The sequence below is a fragment of the Marmota marmota genome, unplaced genomic scaffold (assembly GCF_001458135.2).
Source record: "Marmota marmota marmota unplaced genomic scaffold, marMar, whole genome shotgun sequence".
Lineage (NCBI taxonomy): Eukaryota > Metazoa > Chordata > Mammalia > Rodentia > Sciuridae > Marmota > Marmota marmota.
In genome coordinates, this window is record NW_026005734.1 from 62,334 (window position 1) to 79,465 (window position 17,132).

Here is a 17,132-nt window from a genome sequence, read left to right on the forward strand (position 1 = left end):
GAAGGGGCTGGAGTGGATAGGGTACATATATAGTGGTGGTAGCACTAACTACAGCCCATCCCTGAAGAGCCGAGTGTCCATCTCCAGAGACACATCCAAGAACCTGTTCTCCCTGCTACTGAGCTCCATGACCACGCAGGACATGGCCACCTATTATTGTGCCAGAGACACAGTGAGGGGACCTCGGTGTGAGCCCAGACACAAACCTCCTGCAGGGTGCCCAGGGCCAGCAGGGGGCGCTCAGCACACAGGAGCTCAGGTGCCGCCTTCAGAGCAGCAGAGGAGAGTGGATGGTTTCTCTCCAGGTGATCAGTGTCTCCCTGGATCCCATCATGGAGAATCTGGAGGTCTCTTCTGCCTCAGATCATCCCATGCTGTTCTCTTATGGAGTCAGGAGTGTCTTTCTCCACCTGTCTCAGGTCAGGCTGCACAGTACACGTGTGAATCTGTGTCCATATGTGTATATATCCATATGTTATGTGTGTGTTTGTGCAGGAGAGTTGTTTTTTTTTTTTTATTATTCATCATCCTAAAGAATAAGCTTTATTTTGATTAAAACTTCTCTATTGCCTGCCCATTTTTTCATACCTGCCTCTCTCCTTTCTATTTGCTTGGTGTTTTAATGTCTCACTTCTTACAGAGGAAACTTAGAGTGTGGATTAGTGAGTTTCTCCCCTTTCTCCATCGCAGCACTTAATGCCATGAAATCCCTCCTAAGACGCCTTCAGCTGCTCTCCCTCAGACCTTGGGGTGTCCCGCTTTCCTTTTCAGTCAGTGCAGAGTGTTTCCTCATGTCTCTTGTGATTCCTTCTGGAATATTTAGAAGTAAGTTGATTAATTTCCATATAATTGTGGCTTTTCCAGATATCTTTCTGTTGTCAATAGGTCTGTAGGTTCACTGTGTCCAGACACCATATATTGTGTGGTTTTAAACTGTTTTGCATTTTGAGTCTTGTTTCCTAGTTCAGTGTGGGCCCTACTGGGTGACTTTTACTGCATTCAACTGTTAGTGAGTGGAGTGTCCTAAAAATTTCACAAAGGTCACACTGGGTGGCACTGTCATTCAAGGCTTCTCTACTGTTATTCTGTCTGTTTTTTCTCTCCATTACAACAACAACAACAAATGTTGAAATATCCTGTTGCAATTCTTAATTTGTCTTTATTCTCTCATTTCCACATTTTTCCTTAAGAGTTTCTGTTAGATTCTATTAGATGTGTACTGATGATGATGATGATGATGATGATGATGATTGGTGACTTAACCATTTTATCCTTAGGAAAACTATCCTCATCATCCCTTGTTGAGAGCCACAGCTGAAGTGGCCCCAGCAAACTTCCAGCTGATTGGCTCCTCTGCAGTGAAGCTCATTGGGCTGTTTCCCCGCCCTTTCAGACCACGGGGCTGCTCATTGGCGGACTCTTTTTGCTCCGCCCATGCAACCCAACTAATCGGGCTCAAGAGCGGTTGAGAGGCTGGCCAGGAGAGCCTGTGGTGGCAGTTGGGGTCTGAGGGAATTCCTGAAGAGCTCCTGTGGTGCAGCGTGTGTTCTAAAAATAAAGTTCATTTCTGCTTGACAAGTGGCTTGTGAATTATGCCCAGCCAGACTGTGGCAATCCCTGGTAATCCACTGCTTGTTCTAAAGTCTGCTCTGCTTGGTAGCCAATTAGGCGATAAAATCAATTATGTTTTCTTTGGATTAATGTTTTATGTGTCTGGTTCCATCTTTCTGCTTTAACCTAGCTTTGTCCTTGTATTTGACATGCACAGTGGGTCTTTATTAGAGCCTAGTAATTACAAAGCATAGGGGGTGTCACTGTGGCCTGTTCTTCCTGATGGACAGCGTGCCTTTGGCTCTTAAAATTTCTCACCTGCTGCAATCTCTCCTTCCTGAGGTGTCTGGAAGTGGGCAGCCTGCTCCTTCCATTTTGCAGAGACTATCCTCCACGCCTGCATTTCCTGGAGCAGGACTTCCTGGGAGGGATTCCTGTGTCTGTGGGTGTTGCTGAGATCCTGCTGACTTTGCTTTGGTTTGTGAAGCACTCGGGCTGGTGTGGAACTGGGGGCTGCACACGGCTCCTGTGGACCCTGGTGGGAAGTGTGCTCGATTCTCTCTGAGCAAAGTGTCTTCACGAGATGTTTGTAAAGAGGTTTATTTTAGTCACTTTTAAAATACTGCTATTCTTCTACACCCAAAATACTTAAAAATAGCATATTACCGGGACACAGCCACATCAATGTTTATAGCAGCACAATTCACAATAGCTAAACTGTGGAACCAACATAGCTGCCCTTCAGTGGATGAATGGATTAAAAAATGTGGCATATATACACAATGGAATATTACTCAATCATAAAAGAGAATAAAATCATGACGTTTGCAGGAACATGAATTGAGTTAGAGACGAAAGTCTAAGTGAAGTTAGCCAATTCCAAAAAACCAAATGCCAAATGTGTTATCTGATATAAGGTGACTGACTCATAGTGGGGTAGGGAGAGGGAGCATGGGAGGAATAGAGAAACTCTAGATAGGGCAGAGGGGTGGGAGGGGAAGGGAGAGGCAGGGGTTTACAAATGATGGTGGAATGTGATGGTCATTATTGTCCAGAGTACATGTATGAAGACATGAATTGGTGTCAACATAATTTATGTGCAACCAGAGATACAAAAACTTGTTCTCTCTATGTGTAATAAGGATTGTGATGCATTCCACTACCATATATGAGTAAAAAAGATGAATCTTTCACAAGGCATAATTGCTAATTTGAATTTCTATGTGGGGATTAACATATGGCACAGGACGTGACAAAATATAAATAACAAATGCATACATGTGCTCTGGGGTTTTGTGGGTTATGACTGGAATAAAGTGGCTCTGTGCAGATACAGGGTCATACACTTCTAAGGTCTTGTTTTGCTTTCATTATAAGTCTCCTGGGAACTATAAAGACTCTCTAATTGAACTGTCCCCATAATTAGGTTGATGAAATCCTGAGAAGTCACATTGTTAATAAATTATGCAAATAAACCCCAAATAAAATAAAATACTCCGATTCTGATGTGCTTGTGTGGCTTTCTTTGTTGATTCTGAGTGTATTTCCTGGAGTCCTCCCTTTGTGGGTCACAGTCTCACAGAGCTGGACAGCAGGCCATTATGTCCTCTCCAGTCCCCTCCTCTGGCTTCCTCTGACCCCAGCACAGCCCGATGCTGGGCTGCATGAGGTTTGCTCTCAGGCCACTGTTAAGGTTTCCCAGTCGTTCCTTTTCCTCTCATACTGCATCACTTTCTATTTATTTTTTATTATTTAATGTTTTATTTAGTGATTCCTGACAGTAGAATGCACTTGTGACTCTGACACATCACACAGAGATGGGATACGATTTCTCACTCTCTGAGTGTACGTGTAGCAAGATCATGTTGGTCCTGCAGTCACATGTGCACACACAGTAATGGTGTCTGCTTCATTCCACCATCTTTCCTATCCCCACATCCCCTCCCATCATTTCCCTCTACCTAATCTAAGGTAATGCTACTCCTCCCTAGTGCCCCCTGCCTTACTGTGAATTAGCATCCACAGATTAGAGAAAACATTCCACCTTTGGTTTTGTGAGATTGGCTTATTTTGCGTAGCACGATATTCTCCATTTCCAACCATTTACTGGCAAATACCATAATTTTACTCTTCTTTAAAGCTGAGTAATATTCCAATGAGTACATATACCACCTTGTCTTTATCCATTCACTATTGAGGGACATTTGGGTTGGTTCCAGAGTCTAGCTATTGGGAATTGAGCTGCCACAAACATTAATGTGGCTGTGCCACTATAGTAAGCTGATTTTAGAGTGTGTGTCTCTGAGACTGTATGGGTGAGACTCCTGAAAGGCAGACTCTGCTACCTTGTCACATTGCTGTCCCGTGCTCCAGCAGCCAGTCCCTGGGCAGCTGCAGAGGACTCACATGGGGAAGGCTCAGCAGGCTCTCAGACACCTCCACCCATCACAGCCATGAACCTGACCCTGCCAGGTGCTCTTTACACACTGACCTGGGCTCACCCTCCCCAGGGCAGGCAGCTGTCAGTTCACACCAAGGCTGCAGCCTCCTCTTCCAGACCAGATCAGGGGATCTCAGAGTCCTCAGGCCATGGGCACACACACACACACACACACACAAACACACACATACATACTGGCATACACACACATACACACACATTAACACTCACATGCACACTCACATTCTCTCTCTCTCACACACACACACTCTCACACACTCACACTCACACACACACATACACGCACACACACAGACACTCACACTACTCAGCCTACCACAGAGTGTCCTTACCTGTCATCATAGAAACGTCCTTGACACAGTGGTTCTCCTGGTGACTGCACAGCTGCCCTCATCTGGCCACATCTCCTTCTCATCTCTCCCTGGTGACCTCTCCCACCCTGGTTCATGGGTTGCCTGAGCCTTTCCCTGGGCAGGTGGCGTCCTGCATGTGGATGTGGTGTCCACAGGTCCTTCTGCTTCTGGGCTCCACCCCAGGGACCATGGCAGTGTCTGCAATCAGTCTGGGTGTCTGCAGGGCAGTGGGCCTCTCCTGGTCCTGGGTGGTAGAGAGCTCCCTGCTGCCTCCAACCTCACAATCTCAGATCCCAAATGCTAGCTCTGCCAGGCTCAGGAACCCTGTGCCCACATAAAGCCTCGTCTCAGTTCATCCCACAAAGTGACTTGGCTGTGACTCACTGACCTGAACACCCTCAGCTCACCTGGTCTCAGTGTGCACAGAGGGCACTGGGACCAATCCTCACCTCTGTGTCCCTGAAATGTGGGGTGAGTGACCTGAGTGTGCACCTAGGAAGGAGCAGGGTGTCCACAGAAGACACAGGTGCAGGACAGGGAAAGGCCACACACCTGTGGGAGCTGGAGCCCACTCTGCCCATCCTGAGGTCCTTGAAGATGAGGCTGGGCCAGGCCTGGCCTGTGACTCCCCAGCTGGGCACTGACGGGAGCCTTGGAGCCTGGGGTTTCAGGACCTGGGAAATTTGCAACTGTGATTCCCTCTGCACGTTTTGCAGGACCATCTCTAGGTACACTCTCTGGCTATGCTCTTTCATTCATTGTTAGTCACCCATCAGTCCATCCTCCCATGTCTCTGTGCCTGCTGTTTACTTCTCCCAGGTGCAGTCTTGGCAGACCTGGTGGAACCTGGGCCATCCCCCTGTCCTGTAGTTGGCTGTGGCATCATGGCTGTGGGCAGACAGGCAGAAGAGAAGCCGTCAGCAGGGTGAGCTCTATGGGGAAAGGCAGGTGAGGATGTGGACTGGACCTGAGTGATGCTGGGCAGGCTGTCTGCATGGCCACCCTGACACACTCAGGCATGAGTGGGGCTGGGCCTCAGGATTGTGTCCTCTGCAGCTCTCCTCTGACTGCAGCTGCCCAGCCAGGCCCTGCCCCTGAGCCCCATCACAGCCCTGAAAACTTCTTATATGGGGGCAGGTTCTCCCTAAGAAGCCCAGTGTCACCCTGAACTAGTCGTCCTCCTGCCTCAGTATCCTCAGGGCCTGGGAAAGTAGATGAGCCATGCCCAGCTGGACTTCATGAACTTCTGAGGCCATGTCTCATCCCCTCCATGTTCACATAGGTCCCCTCTACCCTTCCCGTGACTCCTTCCCATTCCCAGTCCCTCCAGTGCCCTTCCAGTTATAGATCAGGTCACATACTCACCTTAATACTGACGACCACATAATACCAGAACTGTCCACCCCTGGGCACCCTTGGCAATGACTGGAGGCAGTTCTTGTTGTCCTATGATAAGGGGGGATTGTCCTAGGCAACCCTTTGTTGGAGACCACTGAGGCTGCCAAACCTCTAGCCATCACAGCACAGCACCACAGTGACATATTGTCTCACCCAGTGCCCATGGACTGAGCTCAGAAATGCTGAGAGAAGTCCCAACCTTGTCAGAATCCACAGAGCTCTGTGTAGTCAGAGTGAGCTTTGGTGGATGTGAGCTGTCTACCCCTCATGATGAGGCTGTGTGACAACCACACCACACACCCAGGGCTCCAATGGCAGGTTGTCCACTCCTCATGCAGCTCTGTGTGGCCTGTGGGCAGGGATGGCCTGAGCTAGGTCTTGGAGGGAAAGGGGTTCCCTTGGCAAAGACCAGGAGGGAGGGTGGTCAGCTCTGCATGGACTGTGGAGCTGCAGGTCAGCTCTTCCACTGGTCTCAGGGCCCTGAAGACACAAGATGTCCAGGACCACTCTGACCCCATCTTGCTGTGAGGTGACCATGACCCTGGAAGCCCCAGGACACCTGGCTGCTGGGGAGAGGCAGCTTGGTGCCTGCCTGGATTTCCAGCCCCTGAGGCTGGACTACAGGGTCACAGACAGGGACCCCTGGGCTCTGTCCCTGCTCCTGTCCTGAGAGTCCAGGTCCAGCTGGGTGACCATGAGTGTAGGCAATGTTTATACCCAGATTGTCCTAAGGCACTTCTGGCTCATTCCATGGAATTCATTTGTGTATTTTCAAACGACGTGTTTAGAGCTGTAGTGTAGATTATTGTGTGTGATCAATTTGTAAGTTTCAAGTAAGAGTGTCATGTTGTCTAACAACTGTGGCCCCTTATATTTCTGTCAGTAATCCTTCCAGGTTTTTCTACAGTTTAGTATTTTAGTTGTGAATATAACTGTGCAAAATGTGTGATTCATTTGATGTATTTATAGATACATGAGCAAAATTTTATAGATTTTAAGATTTGTTTCTTTTTGCCTATATTTCTACCTGAATTTCCTTACCTGCTATCATCTCTGCATTTACTATGTATTTTTCTTCATATTAAATACAATACCTTGGGCTGGGGTTGTGTCTCAGCGGTAGAGTGCACGTCTAGCATGTGCGAGGCCGTGGGTTCAATCTTCAGCACCACATAAAAGTAAATAACTAAAGTAAAGGTATTGTGTCCAACTACTTCTAAAAAATGTTAAGAAAATAATAAATAAATACAATACCTTGATGTTCTTTTGATGTATACCTCTGGTAGCCTGAGACATACCTGAATAATAAGTTAGCACTGTAAATTCTATTGTAATTTTATGAACAATAGGGATATTTCACCTAAATAAAGACAGAATTTTCCCCATATCCATCTTCCCCAGTGTCTAGTTTCTTTCTGCTTTTCCTTGTTGAGACCTTAGGACTTGCTCTGGGGGCCTCACTCAGCTTATAACCAAGCCTGGTGGGTGCTGGGGTCACCACCCATAAACATGATGCCCCTCACTTGCAGAGACTCTGTGTTTGATTGATTAAGGTCACATTTCTGACTACAACAATTATAAACAGTTAAATAAATTATATTTATGAATTGACAGTTGAATATATTTTGAAAAACCTGAATATGAATTGATATGTTTAATATTGTTTTCTTTCTCATGTGAGGGTGTTTCATTATCCACATCTCTAAGAATGTCAGCATCTCTCTCCATCAGACAACAGCTGGCTATTCCAGCTGTATTTTCACACTTACACTGAAACCCAGCTCTAGTGAGGCAGAGGACAGCACCCTGACACAGGAGTGCCAGTTGCCGTGATGGGTCCCAAGCTATGCACACCAAATTGTCCATCACCTGTCCCTCCTGGGTGTGGGGAGCCCACCAGCTGCTCTGCCCCAGTCACTGTGAAGCACACCCTGGCTGTGGGCCACAGCTGCCCTGTGAGCTGCAGAGCCCCAGGACAAGGCCCTCTCTGCACGTGGCCCTCACCACCCACCCTCACCCTCGCCCTCCCTGCACCTTCCCATCTCCAGGGGCCACTGTCCTCTCTCTTTCCAGGATCTGATGCAGTAGCTTTCCACATGAGGAATGGTGTGGTGATGGTCTCCCTCTGCCTGACCCATTTCAGCTAGGTCCATGTGCTCCAGGGCCATGCCCAGGGCCAGCAGAGACAGGATGCCATTCTTCTTGGCAAATCACATTCTCTCTCTGTGGACAGCATATGAACCACATCTCCATTAAGGGACACATGAAAAGTGCTTCAACACTCATGGGATTGGAGTTAAGGGCAGGCCTCTTGGACACATGTCCCACCAGACATGCATATTGCTTAGAAGTCCTGTCCCTAATCCCTAGGCTGTCCCATCCAATGTCTCTGCTGACCTCAAGTGAAATTGCACAGGGTGTGGTATCCTGCCTGCTACCCTCCAAACTGTTCCTCTAGCTGGTGGACCTACAATGCATAAGGGGACTCTGTAGGGGCCACCCCTCTGACAAAGCTCTGCCTGAGCCCGAAGCCTACCCAGAGAATCCTCTGTAATGCACCCTTGTGGGAGGCCATCCTCGCACATGATTTGTGTTACCTCCCTGGCTGGGTGAGAGGCGCTTAGACACAGCTGTGTCAGAGCTTTGCCCACCCTTCTCCAGGTCCCAGGGCTTGTCCATGCAGAGGTGTGTCTGGCCACTTCCCCGAAGAGCCAATCATCACCCCTGACCTTGGGATGCTGCCCCCTTGACCTTCATTGGATGGGATTTTCCCTGGAATTTTTTGTTCCCTAATATAAGTCCATTCCCTGGCATGTTCTCCCTCTCTCGCTACCCTCTTCAGTAAACCTCACTACAGCATTAGTTGGCTGGAGGCGGGAGCTAGGAGGAGCGGTCCTGGAGCTGGTGTTAAAGGTAATTATAGTTTTGTCTCTTTAATTTAAAATTCCCTAGCATTTACTCATGAATTGAACCTTCATTAATGAAGTCACTGCTGGTCATGTGGCAGACATCCTCTAGAGGAAGAGCCACCCCAACACTCTGGCACCCTGTGGGCCTGCAGAGTTAACACCATGGGTGCTGCCAGTTCAGCTCTTGGGTGACCCTTCCAGCTCCTGGATCAGTCCTGGCACATAAACACCCTTTACCCAGTCCCAGGGCTGTGTCCACCTCTTTAGATGCTACTATGACCACCTCAGGCCCCAGCACCAGTGTGGTTGAGTCCAGTCTGTGCTTCTGTGAGCAGCTCCTGAGGCTGAGGGTGCACAAGGAGAGAGCTGTGCTGCAGCAGGTTCTGGAGACCAGGGTGCAAACACCCAGGTGCTGCTCCTGACCAGGGCTCCTGAGGCTGAAGCACCACATGGCAGGAGGCAGGAGGCAAAGAGAGGAGATGGGGCTGGACCCCTGATTGGTGCTGGGGTCCCACTGGGGCTCAGGGTGCCAGGAAGGCTCTACCAGCCCTGGGGGAACCCAGGTGACCAGGACCAGGCTGTCAGGTGTACTCTACATTCTGGGACCATGTGGACATGTGAAGAATGACAGGGCACCAGTACTGAGGGCATGTGGCTGTGCCTCCAGGAGGATTCCAAGACACTTGATCCACACAGAGATTCCCTAATTCCCCCAGGTCTTCAGGGCACAGGAGGAGGACAGGAGGTCTAGATCACAGATGATAAATTAGTTACACCAAGTCCATGGAGACAATGGCTGGTCCTTTTGCCAGGCACCTCATAAAAGGGGGCTTCATGTAGCCCTCTATGCATGTAGCCCATGACAACTGAAAGTGAGGACACAACCTGGGTTTCTCCCTGCCCACACTTGGGGTCTGTGCCCACCACAGATGGCAGCAGCCTGTGTACCTGAGGGCTCTGTGCCAACTGGATGCTCCTGAGCTGAAGGAGGCCCTCACAGGGAGGCACAACCTTCCCACTGCAGGGAGCCTCTGAGGCCCTCAGCTGGACACCTCCCTAGAGAGCAGGTGGCAGCAGAGGGGAGAAGACACACAGCACATTTCCAATGAAGGATGTTTCTGAGGACCTCACCAGTGTGTGCACCTGGGGGCTGGAGGAGGGTCAGGGCAGCAGTCGTGTCCAGGGTGAAAGCAAAAGACCAGAAAACCAGTCAATCTTGCTAAAACTGAGCGATTGTACACAGTGAACCCGCACACATACCTCTAAGGGAAGAGAGTTAACACTAATATTCCATTATTAGATTTTTTTTCTTTTTAATAAATAAATTAAAATGAAAGACAACAAAATCAAAATTTAAAAAATTCTCCCCTCCTGAATGCTCCTCTGTCCACCATCCTGCCCATGACACTCCCATCAGCTCTCAGAGTTATTCTACCTGGGCCTCCACCCAGAGCTGCTATATAGCAGGAGGACATGCAAATAGGGCCTCCCTCTGCTCATGAAAACCAGCCCACCTGACCCTGCAGCTCTGCACAGGAGCCCAGCCCTGGACTCCCAGCTCAGCCCACTCAGTGATCAGGACTGAACACAGCTGCTCACCATGGAGAGTGTGCTCAGCTGGGTTTTCCTGGTGGCTGTTTTCAAAGGTAATTGATGGAGAAACAGAGATATTGAGTGTGTGAGTGGACAGGAATGAGAGAAAGAGTGGATGAGTGACGGTGTCCTGACCAGGCTGCCTCTGTGTTTGCAGGTGTCCAGTGTGAGGTGCAGCTGGTGGAGTCTGGGGGAGGCCTGGTGCAGCCTGGGGGTTCCCTGCGACTCTCCTGTGCAGCCTCTGGATTCACCTTCAGTGATTACTGGATGTACTGGTTCCGCCAGGCTCCAGGGAAGGGGTTGGAGTGGGTTGCTCTTATAAGAAACAAAGCTAATAGTTACACCACGGAATACGCTGCATCTGTAAAAGACAGATTCACCATCTCCAGAGAGGATGCCAAAAACACCCTGTACCTGCAAATGAGCAGTCTGAGAACTGAGGACACAGCCACCTATTACTGTGCTAGAGACACAGTGAGGGGACCTCAGTGTGAGCCCAGACACAAACTTCCATGCAGGGTGCCCAAGGCCAGCAGGGGGCGCTCAGCACACAGGGAGCTCAGGGTCACCCAGGAGCAGGTGCAGAGGAGGTGATGGTAGACTTCCTCCCTCTGGGGGCCTCTCCTCTCCATGATCCAGCTTTCTAGGAGAGCTCTCTGGACATATTTTTCCTACTAATCTTTTATGTCTCTGAAGAGAACAATTTGGGTTTTTAATTTGTACTTTCTTTTTTCATTGTTGCAACAAATTATAAATAATATTGCATTTCAATTGGACACAGCTACACAATCATGGGATATAATCTCTCCACTTCTGTCCCCTGCCATCTCCCTTTCCCTCCCCTCCTCTTTACCCCTCCCCCTGACCCTTTTTCCCTTTCTTTTCTCAACAGATCTTTTCTATAATTTGGTTTCATCAGTGCCTCTTAGAGCACATAAAGGGGACATCCACTGTGCCATCCTCACACAGGACACAGGAATGCTTCGTCAGTGTCATTCCACTGCTTGTCCCATTTCTGTCCCCCAACCTCACCCTTGATCCCCTTCCTCTCCTCCTGCTCCCTCTTCTGTTTCCAGGGGACTCCTCCCAGAACTTTCTCCTTTTGTGATCTGCAATTCGCATTTGAGATTTAACACTTGACATTTCTCCCTCTGATTCTGGCTTAATAAACTTGATATTCTCCAGCTCCATCCATTGACCAGGAAATGCCATATTTCCACTCTTCCCTGTGGCTGAGTGAAACACTGTTCTGTGTATACACCACCTTCCCTTTATCCGGTCATCTGTTGATGGACATCTGGGAAAGTTATGTAATATGGCTGTTTTCAGGCCCACTGGTGTAAACACTGATGTGGCTAGATAGCTGTGCTGTGCTGATCTTGGGTCTTTTGTACAAACACCGAGGAGTGGTAGTTGGGTCACATCGTGGCTCCATTCCTGGTCTTCAAGAAATGTCCATTCTGCTTTCTAGAATGGCAACAATAAATTAAAGTCTCAGCAATAACACATCCGTACACCTCTTTCCCACATTTTTTGCTGACAATTTTTATTATTTGTGTTCTTGATGGTCGCCTTCTGATTGGACTGAGATGAATTCTCAAGGCAGTATCAATTTGCATTTCCTGATTTCTAGGAGTATTGAGAATGTTTTCCTATATTTGTTGGCCACTTAGATTTCCTCTCTTGAGGAATGTCCCTTTAGGTCTTTCTCATTTATTTATTGGGTTATTTGGTCTGGTTATTAAGTGTTTGGGGTTCTCTATATATTCTGTGTATTTGTGCCCTATCTGGGGAGCAGGTGACAATGATGTCCCAAGCCTCTCTCCCACGCTCTTGCTTGATCCCATTGCTGTGCTGAAGGCTTTAACTTGATACTGTCCTACTTACTGATTCCTGGTTTTGACCCTTGCACTTTAGTGACCTGGTTGAAGAAGTCAGTGCCTGTGTCTGTATAGAGTAGGGTTGGTGCAATATTTGATTCTAGCCCTTGCAGAGTGTCTAGTCTAATTCTTCATTTTCTGATCAACTTTGAGTTGACTTTTGTAGGGTGAAAGATAGTGATCTATTGTATCCTTTTTCATATTGGGATATTCAATTTTCTAAGCCCTATAGGTTGAAAACACTGTCATGTCTCCAACAGGATTTTGGAAATTCTGTCAAGTGCCAAATAACTGCACTTATGTTGCTTTGTCTCTGTACTTTCTATTCCGTTGGTCTTCATGTCTGCTTTGGGGTCAGTGCCTGCTGGTTTTGTTATTGCAGCTCTGTCAAATCATTTGAGGTCAGATATTTTCACAACTTCAGGTTCAATCTTCCTGCTTAGAATTACTTTGGCTATTTGGTTTTTAATTTCTCCATACAAATATCAGGATTCTTTTTTTCTGGTTGTTTGAAGAATGTCTTTGGTATTTGTTGGAGATTTCATTGAATCTCTGTGACATTTTTGGTAGTTTGGCCATTTGATAATAGTCATTCTGACAATAGCAAAAAATTGCAGTTCTTTCCATCTCTAAGGTCTTCACTTTTTCCCTGTTTTATTACTCACTGTTTCCATTGTAGAGATTTTTCACCTCCTTGGTTCATTTCTTTCCAACTACTTTTTAAGTTATTTAGAATGGGAACATTTTCCTGATTTCTTTCTCAGCAGACCTGTTTTAGAAGTATTTGAAAGTGGTTTATTTATGGATGCATGATGTATTTACCTACATTGCTAAAGTTTTTTTTTTTTTTTTATCAGATCTAGAAGCTTTCTGATGGAGACATTGGTTCTTCTAGACATTGGATCACACCACCTGCAAGCAGCATATTCAGACTTCAGTCTTTCCTCTGTAATCCTTTAATTTCCTTCTCTGGCCTGATTGCTCTGACTGGAGATTGTAGGGACTATATACACAATGCACACTACCAAAGACACAAGGACATGGTTCCTATAAACCATAAAGAAGATGGAGAAGCCCTTGGCACAGTATAGAAAATTTAAAAAGCCAAAAATTAACAAAGTTAGATGCAACAGAAGATATGTCTTCAGCTCTTCTGAAATCCAGAAAATTATTGTAAACTGCTTTTTAAAAATATCCTCCAAGAGCTGGGATTATGGCTCAGAGGTAGCGCACTCCCCTAGCATACATGAGGCACTGGGTTCGATCCTCAGCACCACATAAAAAAATAAAATAAAATAAAGATATGTGTCCACTACAACTAAAAAAAATCAATATAAAAATAATCCTCCAGTAAACTAGAAAAACTTGCAGAGATTTAAAAAATTCTAAACATAATGAAACTTGCTGAAATTGAAGCAAAAGAATGTAAAAATTTAAACAGAAAAATTTCAAACAATAAAGTTGAAAAGCCATTAAAGACTCTCCAAAACTTATCCCCAGGGGATAAAATCTGACCAGTCACTCCATCCCCATGCAGACCCTGTCCCCAGTGGACAATATCTGACATGATATTATATCCCATGTTGGCCAGGTCCTCAGGGGACACCATTGGAACTGTTACCCCACCCCATACTTACTCCATCCCCAGTGGATAATATCTAACATGTCATTACATCCACATGCTAATCCTGCCCACAGGGGATGATATCGGATCTCTTACCCCATCCCAACACTGGCCTGTCCACAGGGGATAATATCAGACATGTCACCACATCCCCATGCTCTCTGTCCCCAGTTGACAACAAGTGAACTGTTATTCCATCCTAATACTGTCCCTGTCCTTGTGGATAATATCTGACCTGTTACTCCATTCTGATGGTTGACTTTCCCCCATGGATACTATCAGAACAGTTACTCCATCCCTGTGGTGGTCAGTCCACAGTAGGTAATATCTGACCTCTGCCAAGTGGATATTTTCAGAGATATTACTCCTTCCCCACTCTTACTACATTCCCTAGGGCATGTCTCCTTGGTCCTGGCCACAGGCAATGCTTTTCCTCCAGTACTAAACTTCAGGACTTGGCAATGTTCTCATGCAGACTCAGATGTTCACCTCACAGGGCTGTATGGCTGGGCACAGTGTGCATGGCACCAACCACTGTCCATGGGAGACCATCACCTACCACAGGACCTTGTCATTGCCTTTTTATTGCCAGATATGAGAAGCTTTATTATGTAGTCACAGAAGCTGTGGCTCAGTGTGTCCAGGGGCAATGACATCCTCTGTGGCTGCTCCTCCAGAGGGCCAGTGCATGCATACTGACAGTGTCCCTGTGATGCTCACAGAGACAGACACAGAGTTCAAGATCTGTGGGGCATGGCAGCATGACAGAGTCCTCAAAGGAAACCCAGAAATCTCCAAGCACAGGTCAAGCAGTCCTGCAGAGGGGAGTCCCTGCAGGAGGCCTGCACGAGGTTGTGCTCAACAGGACTGAGGCCCTAGGACAGTGCAGTGTCCCCAGGAGTAATGCAGAGGGGAGCTGTGAGGAGGCCCTTCCCCCACTCTAGCCTGCACAGCCACCAGCACACAGAGCCAGGCTGCAGGAGCTGAAGGGAGAACATCACAGGCAGGAGGGACCCCCCTTGGCTGCCCCAGAAAGGCACAGGGTGGGGCTTCTGGAGTCTGAGCCCTGCACCTGCCCAGTGAGGAAGGGTGGCCAGTGTCGCATCAGCAGGGCCTTCTGGGGCCCTGAGGTTGATGCTGGTCCAGCTGCCATTGGACGACCTGGTCCAATCTCCATGGTGGTAATGGAGTGTGACCTGTGCCAGGTCCAGCACGGTGTCTGCAGCACATGACGTGTTTGATTCCCAGCTCCAACCTGAGGAGCACGAACCTGGGGGACACCCACACCTGACCCACATGGGGTATAGGTGAAACTGTGGACCCAGACTGCAAAATTGGAGCTGGAGTGAGTGAAACCCTGTGGCCCTGGGGAGGAATTGGAGCACTTAGCACATTGGGATGGGTGTTCCTGGAATCCACAGGGCTTGATGGCAGGGACCTCTTCTCCTTCATGTGCTGGCACTTGAAACCCCTGGTACCACTAAAAGGTGCTCACCTGGGTCGGACTGTACCTGGGATGGCTGTCACCCCTGTATAGGATGAGGGCCACAGCGAGGGCCTTGAGGGAAGGACATTGACATTGCCTTTGCCCTCTCAGGAATCCATGGCCATCTTCTGTCCTGGGAGCTTGCAGCCACCGAGCACTGTGGGCAGTGGGAGCTGGCCCTTGGCACACAGCTCACCTCCCCAGGGACTCAGCCTGCTCACCTCAGAGACTGAGACCAACAGGGGACATGAGCATCTGCCCACTCTGGGGGTTTGTGCTACAGGCAAGAGAGGACTGAGACTCTGACCTGTGACCACACATCCAGATCCTGGATCTTCAGGACTCTGGTGTCTGCTCATACCCTGAGTCAGCTTTAGGTCACTGTCATGAACAGACCTGACAGAAAAACGTGAGCACAAAACCTTCTGTGCTTCTCCTTCCTTTTGCTGGAGGCTCCCAGATGTGAGGTCTCAGGGACTCAGGGAGGAAGACCTGGGGCAGCTGCATCTGAGTTCAAGACTCACTCTGCTTCTCTGTCCCAGGGTCCTCTCCCAGGTGCAGCTGAAAGAGTCAGGGCCTGGGTGATGAAGCGCCTGCCCCAGTCTCCCTGGAGGAATCTGGCCCTGGGCTGGAGGACCCACCATGACCACAGGCTGACCTGCTCCTTCTCTGGGTCCTCACTGGGCTCTACTAACAGGGACTGAGCTGGGTGTTCACCCAGGGAAGGCCCTGCAGGGGCTGGCCAGTGTTTGGTCCACCCAGCCCTGAGGAGCTGGATCACAAACTCCTAGGACCCCTGCAACAACCAGGAGGTCTTCAGCATGACAAGCCTGGACCCCGAAGATGCAGCCCCCATGACTGTGACCAGCCTGGACCCTGCAGATGCAGACCCCATGACTGTGAACCCCCTGGAACTTGCAGACGCAGCCCCCATGACTGTGACCAGCCTGGACCCTGCAGACGCAGCCCCCATGACTGTGCTCACAGTACAAAAGGCACAGCCTGGGGCTTCCTGTACAGGGCTCAGGTGGCCTTAGCTCTGACCTGCCCCTCTGCCTATGGGGACAGTGTGGAGAAAGTGCCTTCCGGCCAGCCTCTGTGGCTCCCTCTCCACCCGGAGCCTCAGAGCCCTGGAATCCTGTTCCTCATCTAATTCACTGGCCGCATCCCTTGGACTGCACAAGCAGGTGCCCTGTTGTGCTCTGATTCATGAGGACATCATGCAGGGTTCCTAGCACCTGGTCACACAGATGCACAGGCCACCTGCTACAGGGCTCCAACCCCACACAGTGGCAGAACACCACTGAGCACCAGCTGTGCCTTCATTAACTGCTGTGTAGGAGCTGCACTGGCATTGGGGGTCAGAGACCATGCAAAAGGGCAGGACAGACACCACTTCCTGCAGTGAAGAAGAGACATGTGTCCTTAGGGGCACTGAGGACATAACCCATGAGGTGGTGGCAGATCCAAGGTCTCCCCACTGTGCAGGCCTGGTGCAGGCACTGTGCAAACCTGACTCCAGGGATCCCTGGGATCTGCTCCTGATGGGGCTCATGGCCAGGAGAGTAGTGGGTGCTCAGAGAAGGTGACACCTGATAGCTGAAGCAGAATGTGTGTGCTCCATGACAGATGCACATCTAACCAGCCACATTAGCAAGTTATAAAGAACTTAATAAAACAGAAACCGAAACACTAGCTAATTATCAAAGAGTTAATAAAGCAGGAATGTGGAAACACATTATGAGAATCTCTAGGTTGAAATTCAGGCATGAAAACAGAATTGCCCACAACTTTTGGAGAACCTTCCTGCCATTCCACAGTGGGCTGGGTTCAGAGAGTGACCAGGTCAGTATGAGGAGGGACCAGGTAAATCAAGG

General features: G+C 48.7%; 1 gene segment (V, D, J or C); it reads left to right on the plus strand.

Annotated features, from left to right (window-relative positions):
* Window positions 1–14,640, plus strand: part of LOC107160913 — a 38,817-nt gene extending 24,177 nt beyond the window's left edge. The window contains 3 exon segments of the V gene segment in view: window positions 7,241–7,248; window positions 11,572–11,575; window positions 14,635–14,640. Of these exon segments, the coding sequence occupies window positions 7,241–7,248; window positions 11,572–11,575; window positions 14,635–14,640 (18 nt within the window).
* The last annotated feature ends 2,492 nt before the right edge of the window (window positions 14,641–17,132 follow it).